Source organism: Aotus nancymaae, unplaced genomic scaffold (genome assembly GCF_030222135.1).
Source record: "Aotus nancymaae isolate 86718 unplaced genomic scaffold, 86718_ANA_hifiasm-v0.15.2.pri h1tg000210l, whole genome shotgun sequence".
NCBI lineage: Eukaryota > Metazoa > Chordata > Mammalia > Primates > Aotidae > Aotus > Aotus nancymaae.
The window spans coordinates 2,382,095-2,404,584 of NW_026988625.1; the positions used below are offsets into that span (position 1 = coordinate 2,382,095).

General features: G+C 48.8%; 1 protein-coding gene across 8 annotated transcripts in view; it reads right to left on the reverse strand.

Moving 5' to 3' along the window:
• The window catches only part of CABIN1 (calcineurin binding protein 1), a 161,959-nt gene that overhangs the window by 101,675 nt on the left and 37,794 nt on the right, over positions 1-22,490 (reverse strand). For 7 of the 8 annotated variants that reach the window (XM_012454135.2, XM_012454126.2, XM_064371892.1 and 4 more), the window contains 11 exons: positions 21,341-21,490; positions 17,525-17,811; positions 16,330-16,498; positions 13,659-13,795; positions 12,867-13,084; positions 11,124-11,247; positions 9,699-9,886; positions 8,761-8,913; positions 7,311-7,505; positions 2,997-3,239; positions 1,536-1,692 (listed from right to left, as the gene is read on the reverse strand). In XM_012454135.2, coding sequence (XP_012309558.2) covers positions 1,536-1,692; positions 2,997-3,239; positions 7,311-7,505; positions 8,761-8,913; positions 9,699-9,886; positions 11,124-11,247; positions 12,867-13,084; positions 13,659-13,795; positions 16,330-16,498; positions 17,525-17,811; positions 21,341-21,490 — 2,021 coding nt within the window. The remainder of the gene's footprint in view (positions 1-1,535; positions 1,693-2,996; positions 3,240-7,310; positions 7,506-8,760; positions 8,914-9,698; positions 9,887-11,123; positions 11,248-12,866; positions 13,085-13,658; positions 13,796-16,329; positions 16,499-17,524; positions 17,812-21,340; positions 21,491-22,490) is intronic. The other variant, XM_012454131.2, reaches the window with a different exon arrangement.

A 22,490-nucleotide genomic window follows, 5' to 3' on the forward strand; every position in this document is an offset into this window, starting at 1 on the left:
GCGCTAAAGATATTCATTCCTAGAAATTTATCCTAAAAAATCAATTGAGTAGAAGCAAAAAGGTATACATAAAGTGTTCATCACAGCATGACCTGTAAGAATGAAGTAGTGTAGCCAAACTAAAGATTCAGCTGGGGGTACGGTTCAATAGAGCATGCACTTCTCATCAGCATGATGAAAACAATGGAGCAAAATGGAGCAATAGCTTTACAAAACAGAGAATAAAAGCCTTTTGCAATCTGGCCCCTCCTCCCTTGTCCAATCCCCATGCCCCAGGCCTCCTATCTGACTTAAGGCTTGCTCAGTCCCTGGCCCCTACTCCACCTCCCCGGTGTCTTCCTCTGCTCCTGCTCTTCCATCAGTGCTCAACTCAACCCACACCCACAACCATGGGCAGCATCAGGTGCTCTCCTCTCAGTCCGCCATGCTAGCTTGGTGCTGTTAGACAGCTGAACTGTTTCCCACCACCACAAACCTATCAAGCCCAGAGGTGTCCTATTCAGAGTCCTGACATGTCTTGAGCAGCTGATAAATTTCTGAGCAGTGAATAACATTATAGAGAGAGCGTGAAGGGAAGGAGACAAACCACATGTTAACTCTGGTTTTCTGTGAACAGTTGGAATAGGGATGACTCTTTCCTTTCCACTTTCCTTGTTTTACAAATTATAGAGGAAAAATCTTCAATAAACTTAATTTTAAGCTAGTTGAATACAAGCATTGATAGACATGTATAATTATAACAACTGCACAAAAACTAGATGTGCATTAAGCCAAGTCTGGACAGCAAATGCAAGAAAATTAAAAATGTGAAAAAAAAAAGATCCATCTGGGAAAATTATAGGCAATCTTTGTTTTATGTGTCCTTTAGCTGTTGTACTGTCGTTTCTTCAATCCAGCACATTTTCTACCATTGCATTGACCCTGGATCCAGTGCCACCTCCATTAAGAGTCTGGGGCTTGCCCTCCCTGGCTTCTCATCACTCAGTACCCACCACGAGCCAGGCACTGACCCACCATGGTGATTCATGGCTTTATTATTTCATTTCATCCTCAGAACAACCTTCTGAGATAGATACTATTATTCCCAATGTAGGTATGGGGAAACAGAGGCTGAGGTTATATGACTTGCCCAAAGAAGTGACAGTTGGGACATGGAACCTGTGCTCACTCCATGCTGCCCTTGGCTTACCATCCCTTGGGGTGTGATGGGGATTAAAGAAGCTAGTGGGTACAAGGCCTCCTGGAGTAGTGTCAGCATTCCTCATAAGTAGTCACCTCTTGTCACTCCCTCCATGCTGCCACCTGCACCAAACATGCAACACTCCACACGGTCTCCTGCGCCCACTGCACAGTAAGCTCCCTGAGGGAGGAACCAGGGACACTTCTGCCTGTGTCCAAGCACATGCAAATCCTTGGATTGAGTGGATTGAGCCCCACTCACAACATCTGGATAAGGTCCAGGGCCCTGGGACAGAGGACAAGGGCAAAGACATGAGAGTCAGAGCTCATCCCCACTGCACCCACTTCCTGTGCACCTTCCTCTGCTGGGTTCTGGAGCTGCTGCTGGTGGCACAGGGAGTGGAAAGTGTCCTCCTCCTGCCAGATGATTCGGTGTAGAATAATCCAGGGCAGCACTGAAGAGACATGGGGCTCCTTAGCCTCCTCCTGCACGGCCATGCTGCAGTCAATGACCTGACGGGGGGTGGGGAGGAGAGACCAGAAGTGTCACAGCAAGGTAAGCCTTCAGGGCAGGCTGGGGAGAGGCAGGCGGCTTCTTGGGGAGCTGATACATGCTGCCTGCCCACTCCCACTGCTCTGATGTGGGCACTGTAACCTAGCAGATCTTCAGCATGTCATCGGACAGAGGCCCAGTGTCCAAAGATAGAGTCACACCGCCTTCCTTCATGCCACATGCAGTTACTGATACCCTCAGTACCTACTATGTGCTATGTCCTGTGAAGAGGGCATGGGGGAGCTGAGAGCCCAGAGAGAAGACAGCCATGGACAAGCTACACGAGTGCAAAGGATCAGTATGGCTGCTATGATAAGAACAGATGCAGCCACAGTGGCTCACAGAGGAGGGGTGGGGCAGACAGGGGAGAGCCTTTTAGAGGGGGTTTCCAGGTGAATGGCTGTGGTGTGTCCAACAGCCAGGGAGGGCGAGGAGTAGGGGCAGAGGACAGGCATGTAGGCAGGGACCCCAGAGGGTAGCCCAGGAGGGCTGCAGCCAAGAGAGCAGAAGACCAGTGGGAGAGACAGGGCTGGGGCTCAGTGTACCTTAGGTGACACACAACCTGAAGGGAACATGAAGGGTTTTAAGTGAAGGAGAAGCACATTCATATTTCTGTTTTGGAAAGGTGCTTCTGTGGCTGGACAGTGGCTGGAGTGGGCAGAGGAGACTGTGGTGAGTGTGCTGCCACAGCTCAAGCAAGAGCAGCAGTGGCCTGGACTACAGCAGAAAGATGAAGACAAGAGGGAGAAACAAAGGCTGCAGGGGTGAGGATACAGATTTGGTAGGACTTGCTGATGGCCTGAGAAGGAATTGAGGAGAGAGCCCAGAGTGCCTCAGAAGAAGATTCTCTGCTTTGAAGCCTTCCTGGATGATGCAAGGTACTGTGACCACCCCTCAGTTGGAGGTTCCAGGATGGCATGGGGTGCTGGAGCGTCCTGGCCTGGGCTCCCATTCTGCCTCTAGCTCACTGCAGGCAGACCAGGGCCTCCCCACTGAGGTTATTTCTTCCCTCTGAGACCAATGGTCTGGAAGAACCCTGTGGCACCGAGTGCTACATTGTCTCTAATCCCCAGATCCAACCAACCCCAGGAAGGTTTGCAGCCTGTGCACAAACCCCTCCTCAGAGGACGAAAGTTCCAAAGAAGCCATCAAGACCCCTTTGGGTGTCTAATTAGCAGTGAAAGCTATGAACTACTGAAGAAGAGGGACATCAGAGAGACATCCCTGCTGGGGCAGGGCAGGGTGAGAAGGAGTCAGGGCTTACCTGGATGAGGTTGTTGGTGAGCCGCACGAGGCCAATGGTGGAGGATGATTCCTTCAGGATGCTGCCACTGCTGTCCGCAGAGAGGGCCTGCTCAATGCCCATCAGCAGTTGGGTCACTGTGGCCACCCACTCCTCCTTGGCTGCAGCCTCGCTTGAGTTCACCATCTGCTGCACAGCCTCGTTCAGGGCCACGTCAGAACACTCGAAACACTGCCGGTAGTCCTTCAGCCGGAGCAAGGAGTCCTAGCACAGAAAGGAGCCAGGTGGAAGTGCACAGTGAGCTCAGTACATCTGCCCAGTGCCTCGGGCCTGAGCAAGAACAACTGAAGAAAAACAGATAAGGAGCAGCAAAAGAAAGGGAAGCATGAGCCCCAGCACAGCGTAGGCCTCATGCAGCCCAGAGGCGCCTGGAGAGGCAGTCTCGTGACCTGTGTGCAATGGCAGCAGAGAATGCCACCAGCCAGGGAGCTTTCAGAAAGGCTTCACCTCTGTACCTCACCTTCCCCATTTATAAAGTGGGGATGCTGGGAATGAGGCTGTGTCTTCAGACAGGGACCCCAACACCTGTCAGCTCTCCCCAGAGCCACTGTGCCCATCTAGTACCAGGGCTCTGAGAGGGGTTCAGCAGGGAAGAGGCAGACTACCAGGAGGGACTACCTCAGTGGAGGAGGGCCTCGGCTGAGGCTACAACAGGGGGCAACTGGCCAGGCAACGCTAAAGTCATTCTATGAGCCCCTCTTCCCCAGGTGCCCTGGTGGGGCCAATGTATAAGCCATTTGAGCCTGAGCCACCACATCATCCCCTCAGAGGCACTGTGGGCATTAAATGAGCCGATGTCCATATTACACTCAGCACAGTGCCTGGCACATGGAAGAGCTCTCAGAACACCACACTGAACTGTTACTTCTATTTTAAAAGATTCTCTTTGGAAGCCATCGCTTTTTGCAAAGCTCCTTTTTCTTCTTGCCCTAGAATATGACCCATTTAAACGCCTGGGATCTCTCTTTCATCACTGTGCCAATGCATGGGGAAACAGAGCCTGTCTGTGAATTCACAGATCTGGTGGGCCGCTTGATGTCTGCAGGAAGCACCTGCTGCCCAGTGCCCTGTTGGGCTCTAAGCTTGCCACAGCCCAGGCTCAGCAGCAGCTCCTCCCAACCTTGACATGTGCAGCTGCCACTCTCTGAGGTGACACCAACAGGTGTGGAGTCAAATACTTGAAACCGCCTTTGGAATGTGGTGCAATATCTGAACACACATCAAAACCTCCCCCAATGTATAAACCATGATTGCCAGGAAAATGGTGCCTGTGTTTCTTTAGAAAAAGCCAGCACCCTTTACCAGGAGGCCCCTGCAGTGTAAGGATGCCTATGGGGTGCTGATGTGGGGGTCCAAAGCCTGAGCTGATAACTCCTGGTTAAAATACCCAACATATGAGAGCCAGAGGATTATTTTCCAGCATGACAGAGACTATTAGTGCAACCAGAGTCACTGTGAAAGTCAAGAACAAGACAAGGACCTGCCAATGGTGCTCTAAAATATGACATAATCTCCAGGGCTCAAGGCCAGAAAGCAAAAATGCAGAATAAACACCAACAAATGAGGAGACCAAATTACGATCAACTGCGGGCAACACAATCATCTAACCAAACACAATAAAACAAGCCAGACAGAAAATAACAGGAAATAACAGGAATTCAACGAAGCACCTAGACTCAAACACAAAAAAAATAACAGGATTCCTATAAGCCAGCAATGTAGGAATACCTGGAAAAGATAATGAACAACAAAAAGATTATGCTCAATATAGCAATGAAAAATATTAAGAACTAAGAGTTAACTCAACAAGATGCAAACTGTCCAATTATACTGAAGAACATAATAGGCAGCTTGCCTAAACTGGGAAAAAGCTCCACCACACACATACAGGAGAGGATTCTAACTTCAACGTCTCACTCAAGAAAAGCTAAATGAAGCAAATTAAATGCAAAACATAAAACATTAACACTGCTGGAATAAAACAAAAGCAAATTTTCTTTTTATCTTCTGTTGATGGGTCTCTTGTCTGTCCCTCTAGAACATGGGCTCCCTCAGAGTAGCCTTCCTCTTGGCCCAGTGCCAGGTACTCCATAAAAGCTCAAGCCATGTGGATGAATATTTCTCCACTCTTGGAAAGACTGTCTAAGCATAAGGAACAAAAACCACAATTAACAATGAACAAAATCACACATGTATAAAAACATCAAAAGATCTGACAGCATAAAAATTCAGAACTTCTGTAAATGGCAAGAAAAAAACATTAAAAGCTGCAATTTAAGAGCAAACAACTAGGAAAAAATATTTGCAAGATTTGTTGAGAAAAAGATTACTATCTTTAATATACAGAAAGCACTCCAAATCAATAAGAAAACACTCTCAATTCAAAACTGAGCAATAATCAGGAGTCCTTAATTCACAAAAAGCAGGAGCTTCCACAGCACTCAGCCCAGACCTCAGGCACAGCCCTTATCACAGCTTAGTGTCCAGCCAAGCAGCAGCTCCTGCCCCATCAATGGGGCATCCTGCCACATCCAGCTGTTCTAGAAGACAATAAGAGCAAGACAAGATCTGAGCATTGAGAGCATCTTATGGAGGCAGAAACTGCTGGCCTCTCCCACTTTCTCACACCCAGCGCCCTTCTTGGTATACTGACTGTCCCTCCCACACACAGCCATGCTGGGTCACTTTGCAGTCTGCCAGGTAACTGAGCTGCACACACAAGATCACACACATCTCAGCCCGTGATCTTGGCTTGGGCCCAACTGACCTCCTCTGCCTGGAGCCGGAGCCTCCTTCCCTCCACCCCCCTTTCCCTCCTGCTTCCCCAAACCAACTCTTTCCTCAGGACTGAGCTGCTTCCATTTGTTCCCACAGTCACAACTCTTAACTATTTCCCAGTTCAAGAATGTTAATGACTAAAATGCTTCATAGAATCTGTGCAAAAAGCCTGGGAAAAGACTGGACTCTTTCCAAACTGAAGGGGAAGTACCCAATAAGATAATAAACACAATGTGATTAGTAGGATGAAACATAAGGGACCAGGACTCAATGCCACTAAGCATATTTTCTGTATTATCTTCCATGTTTATCTCAGTGTCAACTCAACCCTCCTGAGGATGGTGGCAATGGTGACAGCAGTACCTCCACAGCACCTGCTAGTGCCAGGCATGGTGCCAACACACATTAACTTGTGTAATCCCTACAATAGGACTCTGAGCTAAGGACATTGGTCATCCCCATCCTAGAGATGAGGAACTGAGCTAAGAGAGGTTGAGTAACTGCCCAGCACCCAGCAGCTGCCAGCTCCCTGGCAGGCTCCCAGTAAGGGTTTACCTCCTGCAGAACAGAAGCACAGAAGGATTCAGGAGAGCACATGAGGCTTCAAACACAAGGCTAGTGTTCTTTTTCTTCAACTACATGGGTCTTTATTTTATCTTGATTTTAAAATATCACAGTGTACAGATATTTTAGCCACTTTTATATTTACCAATAGTTAACTTAAAGAGCAATACGAAGCCGGGCATGGTGGCTCATGCCTGTAATCCCAGAACTTTGGGAGGCGGGCAGATCACCTGAGATTGGGAGTTCGAGACCAGCCTGACCAACATGGAGAAACCCCATCTCTACTAAAAGTACAATTAGCCAGGTGTGGTAGCGCATGCCTGTAATTCCAACTACTTGGGAGGTTGAGGCAGAAGAATCACTTGAACCTGGTAGGCGGAGGTTGCTGTGAGCCGAGATTACGCCATTGCACTCCAGCCTGGGCACGGTGACACATGCCTGTAATCCCAGCTACTTGGGAGGCTGAGGTAGGAGAAATGCTTGAACCCAGGAGGTGGAGGTTGCACTGAGATGGTGCCATTGCACTCCAGCCTGGGCAACAAGAGTGAAACTCAGTCTCAAAAAAACAAAACAAAACAAAACAAAGAAAGCAATATAAAACAAGATGGATGAAAAAACAGGTGGACGGACAGATTAGACAGATGATAACCTGACCATTCTTCCTTCCTCCTCTGTCATGCAGAAGTTCTGAGTCAAGTGTGGGGCTCACCCTGAGCCATGCAAAACCCTAGAACCTGCAGTCCTTGGTTCTAACTTTCTCCTAGTCTTGACCATATTTTCTGACTAACGTCTTCCTGGGGGCTTAGTGGTTTTGGCATCCCCTTTCTTCTAGCTATGTGTTCTCAAGCACTACCGCAGAGCCTCCAGAGAATAAACACAAACAAGCAAGGAAAGAAGGTGCAAGCGGGTGTGAGGGACACTGGCGGCACACACCTGCAGCAGAAGCAGCTGGGCTGGCCTCTCAGGAATGGAAGTCATAAACTCCAGGTGTTTGGCCCGGTCAAACCCACTGGTGCACAAAGTGGGGCGAAGCAGATGCACAACAGCCTTGTAGTCGCCTGCTTCGTACAGCCGCTGAATCTCCTCCAGGGACTGGCACCGCTCCAGTGACTTCAGGTTCTTATCAATCTGAAAACGGCCCGGAAATGCTGTATGAGGGTAAACCCCTCGCCCCTGCCCTACTGAATCTGGCCAGTGTTTGCTTTTATCAGACTTAGATGAGGAGGATAAAAATTAGACTATGTCCCAGCCAAAAAAAAAATTAGACTCCTCCTTCATACATCAGTGTTTTCACTAAATGTATATGTTAAAAGTTCTTCTGTTAATGGCAAGGCATCCAATTCTTTAAAAAACAAGCACATCAAAAACCAAAAACTACCCAGAAGCAGAGGAATTACAGGAAAGCATCTGCCAAGACAGTTGGACAGCCTTGTGCTCACAGTTCAGTGAACCAGTCTTGTAGCACCATGAAACATCAGGCTGTCAAGACTCAGCAAGCCTGGACCAGAGGTTGCCACATGCTGCACGTAGGACCTGATGAGGCCCTGGCATGTAGACAGTCCTGTACCTGTACTTGTCCCTGAAACAACTCTAGGAGAGTCTGAAGGCCACTTTCAGCCAACGTGGATATGTCACAGATGCAGAACTGCAGCAGGATCTGATGCTGCACAATGAAAAAAGTGGCACCTGGGTGGAACCTGGCATATACACCACACACTGCTGACCCAGCCCCATGGCCAGCCCAATGCTGGTTTGCTCCAGCTGATATTTCCTTCCAGTTCCACTGAGTGGCTGCTACACATAGCGAGGGCAACAGAGCAACGACCACTCCTAAATTGTGCTGGTGAGAGCTCCCACACCTGCTTTCCACCAGGGATCTGTAGTATCCCAGTGTGCTAGAGAAGCCTTTCCCAGGCCTCTCCTGTCTTCCCACCAGGGGCCCTGCTCAGCATGTGGGAAGCTCTCCTGTTCCTCAGAAACAGGTCAGGCCTGGGCTAACTACACCAAATCAGAAATCTTTGACTAAGAAAACTCCATTTAAAACCTTTCAGCCAGGCATGGTGGCTCACGACTGTAATCCCAGCACTCTGGGAGGCCAAGGTGGGTGGATCACCTGAGGTCAGGAGTTCAGGACCAGCCTGGCCAATATAATAAAACCCCACCTCTACTAAAAATACAAAATATTAGCCAGGCATAGTAGCAGGCACCTGTAATCCCAGCTACTTGGGAGGCTGAGGCAGGACAATCACTTGAACCCTGGAGGCAGAGGTTGCAGTGAGCCGAGACTGTGCCATTACACTCCAGCCTGGGTGACAAGAGTGAAACTCCATCTCAGGGAGGGGAGGGGGAACAAACAAACAAACAAAAACTCACTCCCACTTACCTCTTCCAGGGAAACCACAGAGTCGTTATGGAGGTTGGGCAGCCGGATGACAATGTCTCTTCGCTCAGACCCTGCCTCCGCCTTGATGGTGGTAGAACTCTGGAGCATTTCTGTGCAGATGTCATAGTTCTCCAGGGCCTGCTCCATGTCTCCCTGATAAGAAGGAAAACAGTTCGGGGGACAGAAGCAGAAGACTATGATGTGCCAGATGACTTACACCCCTGATCTCACTAGACTGTGGACGCCATGAGGGCAGGGTTTTTACCAATTACTGCTGTACCCTCTAAGAAAATCCTGGCATGTAGCTAGGGCTTTGTAAATACTTGTTGACTGAATGAACAATCCATATCAACTCTGTGAGGGGAGGTATCATAAACTCTATGTTGCAGACAAAAACACTGAGGACACTTGAGCAGAGTCAGAATTAGGAGCTAGGCCTGTCCTAATTCCAGAACTAATGTTCTTCACATCAAACAGTGACTAAATGGTCCCTGGCAATCTCCTGACTCATTTTACCACAGTGTACCAGGTACCACCATGTGCACGGTGCTAGGTAGCAGCCAATCCATCCTGGCCTTCTAGACCAGGCTCTAAGGAGAAGCTTTCCCAGAACTTTCACAAAACAGGTGAATAATTCCCTTCTATAAAGCTCTCTATCTGTTCATTCATTTGCTTAGACTCTCTCAGGAAAACATAAGCAAAGGGTCAAGATGCCAAGGCAATCTTGAGTGGGGGCCTACAGAGGCAGGGTAGGTGCCTTCCAGAGCTCTGTAGTTATGCTGAAGATCTTTACAGACTGGTATCATGTTTGGAAGTCTAAGATGCTGAGAATTCCCTACTGCATCTCACTGACACACACACTCTCAACATGGTCAATTTTCTGCCCACGCTGCTGGGTGTCAGGGCATGCTCGCCAAGCAGCTGACCATGGAACCAACCTGCAGTGCCAGGAAGCGAGCCTTCAGCCAGTAAACACGGACCACAAACTCTAGCCAACCATCCTCGAACAGATCACGCTGAGATGAGGCAAATGACAGCTGCAGGAGGTCACCGAGGCAGTGGGTCCCTGGGAAGTCAGGTCCAAATCTGCCATTCACCACACCAGCAGGGCAGTTCCGAGGAGAAACTGAAAACCATTAGGCCAACAAGTCAACTTCATGTGTAGCATTCAAATGCCATTCCGCTTCTCAGAAATTGCCCTCAGCCCTAACCACACCCACCCTATCTCCAGGGGTACCCTGGAGCCCTCAGCGCCCTAAAGCTCCCTGAGTGGCAGGCATCAGAGAGGTTGGACCAGTTAAAACAAAGATATGCAGAGAGCCCCCAAGAGTCAGGGGCAAGGGGAAGTAATTTTGTAGACACTACTAAGCGTATCTACATTCCACCAGCTGGTGGTTTAAAAATCAGAATGAAGCTGGACCCAGTGGTTCATGCCTGTAATCCCAGCACTTTGGGAGGCTGAGGTGTGTGGATTACTTGAGGTCAGGAGCTCGAGACCAGCCTGGCCAACATAGTGAAACTCCATCTCTACCAAAAAATACAAAAATTGGCCGGGCGCGGTGGCTCAAGCCTGTAATCTCAGCACTTTCGGAGGCCAAGGCGGGTGGATCACGAGGTCAAGAGATCAAGACCATCCTGGTCAACATGGTGAAACCCCGTCTCTACTAATACAAAAAATTAGCTGGGCATGGTGGCGCGTGCCTGTAATCCCAGCTACTCAGGAGGCTGAGGCCGGAGAATTGCCTGAACCCAGGAGGCGGAGGTTGCGGTGAGCCGAGATCGCGCCATTGCACTCCAGCCTGGGTAACAACAGCGAAACTTCGTCTCAAAAAAAAAAAAAATACAAAAATTAGCCAGACATGGTGGCACATGCCTATAGTCCCAGCTCCTTGGGAGACTGAGGTGGGAGAATTGCTTGAGCCTGGGAGGTGGAGGTTGCAGTGAGCCAAGATCATGCCACTGTATTCCAGCCTGGGTGACAGAGCAAGACCCTGTCTCACAAAAAAAAAAAAAAAAAAAAAAAAAAACACACAGAGAGAGAGAACAATCCATATTACCAGGAAAATTATTGAAGCTACATAAAGCACTGCATTGAACAGTCACATCAAAACTCAGATCCCACTTCCTTCAATCTTGTATAACAGCAAAAGTAAGTAGGTGGCTCCCTCTGGGGGCTTAGCTACTGCTAACCACTTCTTGAGTGTCCAGGAGATTTCCCTGGAACCCTGACAAGCCAACCCAGAAAATGTGCCTACTGCAGATTTAAGTCTAAATGTCATGACTCAGTCTCCCCACTTCAGTTTTCTCCCAGCTGCCGGGGGTTCAGAAATTAGCCTGGCCACAGAACATATAATGCCTCCTACCTGTAGAGCTTCTACCTTTGGTCAGCAGCCACTGGTCCAGCTGGAGCTCCATGCAGGAGAGAGACATCAGCATCATGTCCTGCAGGACAGGCATAGGAAGGCCAGGAACAATATCACAAAGCCTCTTCACAGTGTGGGGGGTTGGGGAGGGTGGAAGGAAACCAAACTAAACTTTACTTTTTGATAAAAATATTCTTCTTTCTACCCACTTGCCATTTCATATTTCATAAGTGATAATCAGTGTCTACTTGCCAGGACATAAAAAGAGGCACATGGATCTATGTTGGAATAAGACTTGGGAAGGGCCGGGAGACCTGTCTTCAGAGTTCTTGTCCTGTGGAAGAGGCAGCCCTGTTACCTGCCAAGTGCTGGGCCAGACACTGCATCCAAATTACAGTACCCAACCCTTAAAAGTTCTGGGCAGCTGGCATACCATTCCCAGGGCACTTGAGGAAGCTGAGGCTCAGCGATGAGAAGGCACTTGCCCAGTGGGCACAACTGGAAGGTGATCATCAGCCTAACTTTGCCTGGGGATCGAAACCCTGGTTCCTCCTGCTGTTCCATAACTGCCCCAGGGTAGGCAGAAGCTGCCAGGAGGTAGTCCCGAGGTATCCCAGTGGAGGGTGCCCAGCAAGGGATGGCTGACCTACAAGCTCCTCTACCTTTCGTGCTCTCAGTCAGAAAGACCACCAGGCAGCCCTGAATGCTCCCAGTGCTCCTGCTTCAGCATTCAGTGTCCCACCTCCAACAGGAGTAGGGGGCCAGAGCACCCTGTGCTCCCTCGAGCTCCAGGAGGCACCAGGTGGAGGAGGCTGGGGTGTGGAATGCAGCAGGGAGACAAGGCTCAGTGAGGCTAAGCCCCCTACTGCTGGCAGCCCCCAACGCTTCTCTAAGCACCCTACTTAGCTTTTGCTTTCTGTTTAAGTGTTAAAAGTCACAGTCCAGGCATGATGGCTCATGCCTATAATACAGTGCTTTGGGATGCCAAGGCATTAGGATCACTTGAGCCCAGGAGTTCAAGACCAGTTTGGGCAACATTGCAAGACTTCATCATAACATCGTAACATAGCGAGACCCCCTATCTCTACAAAACAAAACAAATTTAAATATTAACTGGGTGTGGTGGTATATGGCTGTAATCCCAGCTACTCAGGAGGCTGACGTGGGAGGATTACCCGAGCCTAGGAGGTTGAAGCTGCAGTGAGCTGTGACTGCACCACTGCACTCCAGCCTGGGCAACAGAGCAAGACGCTGTCTCAAACAACAACAAAAACCACAGTCACAGTCCCTGGCACCTCAAACAAACCAAATGTTTCCCTCTCCTCCAGCTTCTCCTGAGGAGCCTTCCTCCATCTCAGTAAACAACCCGAGAAGCCCTCCCCATGTCTCTCATTCCCTCACGCAACCCATGTCCGGTTCATCCTGTCAGCTCTGCAACCACAATCCAGCACCCCACTAATACCATTGGATCTCAGCCACCACTCACCTGGCATGGCAGTAGCCTCTTGACGGCCCCCTGAGCCCACTCTCTCCCCCAAGTCTATCCTCCACTCAGCCATCAGGGAGCTTTCTAGGCACAAACCAGGTTCAGTGACTTCCTGCTTCAATACCACAAAAGCCCAGGTTCCAGGCCCACAAATAGATGCAGCCAAACACAACAGCAGTCCCTCACCCATGCAAGATCCTTGTCCCCATGCCATGGTACAAGTTCAATACCAGCCCTTGAGAGGCTCCCCCACCAACCTTGATGTGCTTGTTGCTGCAGTCCCTCAGCAGCGGGTTGGGCAGGCTGGTGCTGTGCCTCCTCCAGCTGTGGTAGACACTGAGCACGACCTCCGCCAGGCCTGGAGGCCACCTTAGCAAGAACTTGTGACCCATGCCTTTCAGGTAGCGCATCATCAGCTCCAGGATGCCCCCATTGGTTAGGTTCTCCAGCAGGAATTCATGTACGTCCTGCTTCTCTGCCCAGGGAGCAAGAACAACCTGACTTGAATAAAGACGATCTTCCATGCCAGGGTCTCCCATTTTCTTTGGGACATTAAAGACTATTCCTTCCCTCTACCATCTGATCCAGGTGGACACAATACCACATTGCAGTGCTGAGATCAGGCTATTGGGTTCAATGTCTGGCTCCAGCTCTCAGCAGCTATGATCGAGCCTCTCTGAGTCTCCATATCTAAGGTGGACATCAAAGGGCAGACCTCTGAGTGCTGCCATATGCACTAATCTCACTCAACAGTTATACACTGATACACACTCAACACTCAATGGATGTATGTATGTGCTTATATACATTCAATTGGCAAAGTGAAGCCTCTGAATTCGGCCATAAGAAAGCACAGCAAGTACGAGCCTGGACATTTCAGAAGACCTCTAAGCTGACCACAGGGCTCAGGTCTAAGACTAATCCAGGAAGACTCTTGGCCACACTAAAAAACACCTCAGAACCATTCTCCCAGAACAAAACATAGGCAGGTTATAGGATAGTGGGAAGAAGAATTCCCAAAGTGAATGGTCACACTGCTCGATTCCTACCAGATTCCATGAACGTGGCTGAGTCAAATGACAGTCTATGAGGCCCAATACTTGGGAAGCTTTCCAGTTTGGCTTCTGACTGGACTTCATAGTTATTAAAGGAATCATCTTCCTCCTCAGGGTCCAGCTTTCTTAACCTGTATGTAATATGCCAAAATCACAAAGTCACAACACATGTTCTGACACAAGCATCCTGTTAGAGAAACTAAATCTGAGCCAGGAAAAAGGCGGCTAAAATAAGTGGGTGGTGGGGTCCAGAACCCAGGCCTCTAGGAGGCTCTGCCTCTCTCCAGGGCTTCATGAGCTAGCATTTGGTCTGTAACCTCATTTATTCATTTATCTCGTCAACAGATGATTACTGAACACCAGCCATGTGCCAGGCACTATGCTAGGCACTGAATACAGCAGCCCTAAGTGCGGCAGATCCTGCCTGCAGTAAGCTTACCCTCTAGAGAGATACAGCCAATAAGCAGGTACACAAAACTTGGAGGGTCCCAGGGAAATCTTCAAATAAGAACCAATCACAACAGAGTGCTTGAGACTATGGGTCAAAGCCCTGCTTTAGAGACCAGGGTTAGAGAAAGTCTTTGAGAGGGGATGATGTTCATGCTGACACTGGAGGAGGAGAAGGGCTGGCGATGTAAAGATGTAGGACAAGGACAGGTAGAAAGGCATAGGCCAGAAGAGCACCTAGTATGTTCTAGGACCTCATGGGAGCCCAACAAGTAGGGAGGAAAGCGGATGGATAGGTGGGAGTCTGAACTTGGTCCTTCCATAGCTCCTCACAAAGCTGTGGGTGGGCCCAGCCTTAGGTCTGGGGACATCTCTCCTGGCGGGCACCATTCTTTCAAACTCCTCCCAAGGACCCATTTCAGCCAATCTTGTGGTGTTCCCTCAACCCAGAACCCCTATAGCATAAACACTCAGGGCACTTGTGAATGTCTTCATTCACATATTGCACACACTCCCAGGGCAACTCCATCAGGGAAGCTACCAGGTTGCACTTGCCTAACCATTCAAAGCAGCAGACACTAAGTTGAGTGTGGTTGCTCACGCCTGTAATCCCAACATTTTGGGAGGTGGAGGCAGGAGGATGGCTTGAGGCCAGGAGTTCCAGATCAGCCTAGGCAATATACAAGGCCTCATCTTTACAAAAAACAAGAAATAAAATTAGCTGGGCATGATGGTGTGCACCTGCAGTCCTGGCTACTCAGCAGGATCCCTCGAGCCCAGGAGTTCAAGGCCGCAATGAGCTATGATTGTGCTACTGCACTCCAGCCTACGCAACAGAGCAAGACCCCATCTCTAACACAAATAAACAACAAAGGAGCAGACACCAAACCACAAAGGAAACCAACAACCAAAATAAAGATAAGAAAGTATAAACCATTCCAGGTGAATGGGACTAGGGAACAAGACCTTGGATTAAAAAGCAGGGTTAAGGGGAATATGGGGTCACTCAAACCTCTTGGCACCATCGACCAAAGCACAATCCTGCAGCTATTCCAAAGGGAAACTTTTTCCTGGTGTCACACCTTAAGAAAAATTCATCAGAAAGCACCACAGCCCCACTTTGGTCCTGCATCAAGTACTGAGAACAATCATTTCTAAGCATTTCACCTTCACCTCAGAAAGACAACAAATGAAGAAAATTAGGAATCTTACTGTAAGATAAATTTACAATCCATCTAAAGCTTCTGGCTTCTCCACCACTTTTATGTTGTTACCACTGAAATAACCTGTCATGAGAAAGAACTACAGCTAGTTTAATTTCTGTTTCAAGATGGCATATTGAACACACAAGGTTAGCTCTCAAACTCCACTCCAGTAACCATGAAGGAGTAAAAAAGGTATAAACTCACAAAGACAGAAGATAGGGGAGGACACCCCAGCAGACAAAAAAACCAACTGTTAGAAGGCAGATGGTCCAGGGCAAATGAAGAATGGTGTCCGCCGAGAGAGGCCTCTCGACTTAGGTAAGGGAGGAGGAAAGGGAGTATTAAGAAACCAACACACTGGCACTACCAAATCCAGGAAGGCTCAAAAATTGAGGACCCTAAAGCCTCTGAAGGAGGTGAGCGGGCAAGGACAAAAAGCAGAAAGACTGGTGAAAACCTAAGTAGCATTGGGGACCAAGACCCTCCCAGCTCTGGGGAGCCTAGTACCTGCTTGTCCCCTGGGCTCCTGAGAAGCACTAAGAATGAGTAAAACTCAGGAATACTTCACAAGCTCCTCCTCTACCTTATCAGAATGCAAGAGAATCCTGCTGAGCATGAAGCATATCAAGTAGACACAGACTCCCTGAAAGCAAGAGGAAGCTCCCTTCCATGAGGTTTTCAGGGCATCTGCATCCAGGGCACAGTACCCCTTTGCCTTCAGCAACAAGTAGGTGTCTTGTAAATACACAGGGACATGAGCATGTTGCTTCTAGCTCTCAAAAGATGAATAAGTCATAGCTTCTACCTTCAGGAATTTCAGAGGTGGGGAAAAGAAAAAAATCCAAGATCCCACTCCAGTGAGATTTGTGCTTCAGATATCTGCACAGGTGTTATGGGAACACAAAGGAGGAGTCCAGAGAAGAGGGTGGCAATGGAATGAGAAATGTTGTTGATGGTATATGCTGGAGGTATGTGGGTCTGTTTCCACCAATCAAAAAAAAAATACACAGTACCTGGATGGCAAGAACTTCATCAGAAGCTCCTGGAAGTCTACTTTCTCTTCTTTTTTGCACTTGGTATTTCGGACACGGGCAGACCGCCGCTTTGCTGTTTCTCCACTCTCTTCTGAAATCTTCTTCCGTTTTACCCCTTTCTTGGATTTATCTACCCCAGAAATATCACCTTCACAAAGAATGCAAATTAAAATCTTACACAGTGGCCGGGGTGAAAAAATGCACTATACAAACATATCAATCTCCCTCTTTTATAAATCTACTGGCATTAAACTCTTTGACATTCAAAAAATCTTCCATTTCTTCTTCAACAACAAAGAATCCTGAGTAAAATTAATTTTAAACCCCTTAACTCTCATACCTTTCTTGACTTCACAGGACCCACAAGCCAGATTTCAAGATTATTTTCCACAGCTACAAAGCAAGCAACACCCTTACCCTCCCACCCCCACACTGGTCAGCTGAACTTCAGGGTCTCACCTGGAACGGACAGAGTGAGGTGGCTCTGACCCCACCCAGGATCCCCTGAGCACTCAGTAATATAAGAGCAAAAGAATTGTGTGAACTATATGGACAACAGAAGAATCTCATGTATGATTCAATAAAAAAGAAACAACCACGTACATGTTCATTCAGAAACTCCTATATCTGCCAGATATTATTTCTTTCAGTGACATAGAAATCAAGAAAAGACTTGGGAAATTTTGTCAAAATTTTTTGACAACTCTAGCAATAATAAAAATCAATAAAACATATACATGTTGGTTGGTGACTTTGCTGACTTTGTTTTCTAAGATCAAAGAACTCGGGATGTACAGTCAGCAAGAGAGCAGGACCAGCAGATGGGACCTCTGCCAGCTTCCACATCACAAGTGGGTAAGAGTGACCTTCATGCCAGAATGTGGCAGCCAGGCACTAAATGGTCCTGGGGGAACTATCAAAGAGCAGGAGCTGCAGCTCTGATTCCCCCTCCCCCTCACTGCAGGGGCTTCAGAACTGAAGGGGCCCTCAGAGGCAGTGTCCCTGTGAGCAGGCTGAGGTGCTCCTGTAGTGCTGGGGGCTCCCACTTCCACTTGAGTCATGAGCACCAGCATGACCCTTCTCTCTAGAGATGCAGGGGTCCCCAACAGTCTCATTCCTGCTGGGCTAAGGAAATGGGGTCTCCCCAGAAGCCAACTCCAGGGGGCCTGCTTACCCACAGGAGCACCTGTCTCCAACAGGCCAGGACTGTGCAGTGGGAAGCTGGCTGTGGCCACAGAGGTATAGGAGACCACGGGCTCGGCGACAGCCACAGCTGGGTTGGCGCTGACAGTGCTTGGCTGGATCACGTTAACTGGTGTCACCACCACGGAGGATGCAAGAGGCTGGCTGGGGTCCTGGTAGTCCGACAGGTCAATCCTCTTGCCAAGACTGGGACGTGGGGGCTCGCAGGTGGTAAGATGGTTGTACATGGCCAGCAAGCTCTCTCCGAGGCACTTCCAGCTAAAGGGAGAGGGCCACCACACCTGATCAGCACCCTGTCAAAGGAGTGCTCTAAGCATAGGGCCAAATGGCCTGCCTATACAGTGGCAGCAGAGCTGCCACCTCCACGGGGGTGAGGGAGGTAATCAAGGTTTCATCATCGTCATAACTGATGAAATCTTGAGTCTAACACAGCTGAACTGAAGGTGCAGCAGCCAAAGTTGGAGCAGGGGCCTGGCATCCACCTGCCCCTCACTGTAGCAGAAGCTCCAGGAGCGTCTTGGCCTGAGGCACTTTTAGACTCAACTAGGCAGGTATGAAATCCACTGACTCACTTCAAAAACTCCTCCCCAGGAAGGTCAAATCTTTAAAACACTTGGGGCACTTCTCTGCTGCCACTAATCTGTTTTATGCAGAGAGCTGCCAACAGGGATATAGTCTATAAGACCTTGGACCACAGGCAGGGCCTGTTGGGAGTAGCATCGCAGTGGATTACCAAATGAGCTGGAGCCTGCTGGATGGCAACAGAAGATTGCTGTGTGTTTTGTTGTGGTATGGTGTGGCGTGTTATATTGTGTGCTGTCTATTGTTTTGCATTTTACATTCTGTGTTGTGTGTTCTTTGTTGGGTACAAGGTTGTGTGTTGTCTACTATGCTGTGTGGTACGCTATGATGTATGAATTTATTCATTCCTTAATGGCTTCTAATGCCTCAGGCTAAAGACCAACTGCTCAGCTTGGCTTCATGGTGCTGCACAGCCTCGTCTCACACCACCCCCTGCACTCCTGCTACATTAGCTCTCTTTCAGTTCCTTATACAACAAAATCACACTCTCATATCCCATGGGGCCTTTGGGCAGGCTTCCCTCTGCCCAGATGCAACGTCCTCTCCCTCAGCACAACCCTCTGCCTAGCCAATGCCTGTGCTTCAGTCAGACCCAGCTCCAGCACCCAGCCTTCCCCAACCCCTAGAGCAGCAGGAACCTTGTTCAGAGGCCCTCCAGCACTGCGCTTCTCTCTTCACAGCCCCCATCGGCTTGAGGCATGTGCGCCCTTCTCTGGGTGACTGACTACCCATGGGATCACTTGCAGCAAGGGACCAGGCCCTGCCACACTGTGTCCCCAGCACAGAACACAGTGCTCTGCAGAGAGCTGGCACCCAGAAAATGTTGAGAAAGGAATAAAAGGACAGTGCTTCAGGCTGGGCACGGTGGCTCACACCTGTAATCCCAGCACTTTGAGAGGCCGAGGCGGCAGATCACCTAAGGTCAGGAATTCAAGACCAGCCTGACTAACACGGTGAAACCCCATCTCTACTAAAAATACCAAAAATTACCCAGGCATGGTGGTATATGTCTATAATCCTGGTTATGGGAGGCTGAGGCAGGAGAATCACTTGAACCTGGGAGGCAGAGGTTGCAGTGAGCCAAGACTGTGCCCCTCTACTCCAGTCTGGGCAACAGAGCAAGACCCTGTCTCAAGGGGAGAAGAAAAAAAAAAAAAGGGACAGGGCTTTAAAATCCAGAATCTGAACAATGGAGGCTCCCAGGACTGGAAGGGATTTCTTCTTTTTCCTGCCTTCAGTTAGTGTTACATTTAGACAGAAAGAATTTGCTCACTGGCTGGGTTGTGTCAAATGCCTTAAATACACCAACTTCCCTTCTCGTACCTTGCTCTTGCTCATGCCTACTAGGCACTGAAGAAACCAGGGTGGTAAACTGTGCCCTGCAACACATTATTATTATTATTATTATTATTATTATTATTATTATTATTATTTGTGATGGAGTCTTGCTCTGTCACCCAGGCTGGAGCACAGTGGCGCCATCACAGCTCACTGAAGCCTTGACTTCCCAGGCTCAAACAATCCTCCCCGTCAGCCTCCAGAGTAGCTGGAACTACAGGTGTGTGCCACCACATCTGGCTAATTTCGTTTATTTTTTGTAGAGATGAAGTCTTAGTATGTTGCCCAGGCTGGTCTTGAATTATTGACTCAAGTGATCCTCCTGTCTCAGCCTCCCAAAGTACTGGGATTACAGGTATGAGTCACCATGCCTGGCTGGTTTTCACATTTTTAAAGTGTTGTTAAAAAAAAAACGGAAAGAATACACAACATCAATTGTACATGGCCCACAAACACTAGTATGTTTACTATCCAGCCCTTTAAAGGGAAAGTTTTGCTGACCCCTGGAATAGATGGAGATTATTATAAAAGCATCATGTCCTCTGCTACCAGAGAGGGAATCTACACTCTTCCTTTAATAACTAAATTCCAAATTTAACTACTGAGCCTAACTCCCTCTGCTTCTACTTAGCTCTCCCCTATACGATGGAGGGTGGCCACGATGCCAGTTCCCAGCCCTCTCTTCTCCAGTCACATTATCACAATCCCTTCTAGTGTTCTCAGGCCTTTTCCTCCTTCACTGTAACAAGGAGGCACCCCAAGGCCCTTCCAAAACCCCAACCCTCTATAGTTGGGGAGTACACACTCAGATGGGAGGAGGACCCTAATCAAGACAAAATACAAGAAAGGGCACCTGACAGGAGTCCTAGAGCCACCTGAAAAACAGCCCTTTCTTCCTGGCCATCTCGGTACTCGGGTGTGGAAATATTTCTGGGAAATTCCACATGCTGAAACTCACAGCCAGTCATAATAATATGGATCAGAGCCAGCCCTTCCTGAGTGGGTGCTATGTGCTGCCTCTGTGCTAGCCCCTATACATTCTATTTCATTATCATGACAACTCTACAAGAGAGAGATGTTGCTCTCCCCATTGCTAGGGAGTGGATCCTAATATCCCTAGAGTCATCCAATTCATAGCATTAGGAGTGCCAGGACTGGACCTAGGTCAGGTCGGTCTGATCCAGGCAGGAACTCCCTCAGAGTAAGCAGGCAGGGGTGGAAGGAGGGATTGGGGAGCAGAAATGGAATGCTACTGCTAAGTCATGTTGAACTTAAAGATTCAATGTCAGAATAAGAAATTGAATTCCAGAGCTCACTAAGGGACTAAACTACCCCAAATCCAGGGAACAGCCAATACCAATTTGCCCTTCCTGGAGAAAGAGAGACTCTCACATCATGGGGATGGCAAGGACTACATTGAGGCCCATCTTGCAGGGCTCCACGTGACCCTAGAAGGAAAACATGGAGGACCTGAGAGCAGGAAAGCCCAGACCGTTTCTGGGCTCCCCATTTAACTGCTCTGAGCATCAGTTTTCTCCTGGCAGGTGCCTGGCAAATGTTAGTTTCCATTTCCCTTCCAAGTAGGGCAGGCTGAGAGGAGACTTACAGCAATGTGGCAGGTGGCTGGGGTCAAGAACAGCAACAGCAAAAAGAGACTGAGATTGGATGTACTTGAGAGAGAGCTGACCTGCTTCTTAGTAATCAAGTAAGCATGCACCTCCAACCATTTGGCCACTGTGCACCCAGCCCCCATCCATACCACCAACCCATGGTAAAGCCTCACGGTCTCTCCCTCCTGTGCAGGGTAGTATCCCATACCAGGGCCTACTGGCCAAACCAGCATTCCCAGAGACACTAGCCAACCTACGTGAAGAAGGGAATGGGCTGCACCAGTTTCAGGTCCGGCTCCTTCTCCCGAACGATCAGCGCTTGCCTCTTTTTCCGCAGCCCCAGGGCCTCGTCTACAATGGCCTTTGTCTCAGCTGCACTCACCGACACATCATGAATCGACATGTCACTAAAAGCATGTGAGACAGGGAGAAATTACAATGTTACAAACTAGAATTGAGGCTGAAATTTTATATACAAAAATGTATTTAGGGTAATACCTTTTAATGTGTATTGTTTCCTCCTACAAATAAAATAACCACTTGAGTCTGACCTGGGTAGGGCAGTAAATAGCCTTCTTAATATCCACATACACTAGAAATGACTGATATTCTTTGTTCCTTTGACAATTCAAAACTGGGCAGAGAAAGGGTTTTCATATGTATTAACAGTATCACAATAATATCTGAAAAGCCACAGAAAAATCTTTCTCTCAATTATTATTAGAAAATCTTAAAAGAATTTATCCCATACTGCCCATGCCAACAAAAAGTCATCAGACAGGTGAAGCTCACCAAAGTGTGTCATGACCCCCTAATACAGAAAGGGCAGGTTCTTGGAGGCCCCAGGTGTCCTCCCACAAACACACTTCTGAGGTGACCCAACAGCACCTGCCCTCCTGCCCAGACTGTCCTGATGCTTCCCAGCAGGGTTACACCTCACAGCTACTCACGAATTTATCTGTTTCATGTGCTTGGCATCTGTCTCCCCTAAGAAGGTTAGCTCCCTCATGACAGATGTTCCCTCGGCTCCTATCTCTGCCAACAGGTAGTTCCCTCTGGAGAGGCACAGGTTCACAGGGGATAAGGCCAAGATAAATCACTACTAACCAACCCCTACAGGTATGTTCCAGGGCCAAGGAAGAGCAGAGGGCAGGAGGAGTTGGCTGGACTGGAGGGCTGGGTGGAGAGGCAGCTAGAGCTCAGAAAGCAACAGAGAGGTGACCTGAGAGTTGGCACGTGAAACAGATAAGTTCATAAGTGAGCAGCTCTGAGGTGTAGCCCTGCTGGCAGGCATCAGGACAGTCTGGGCAGGAGGGGCAGGTATTATTGGGTCACCTCAGAAGTGTGTCTGTGGGAAGACACCTGGTAAAGGAGGGACAATGGCAGGACAGGTGGAGAGGTGGGAAA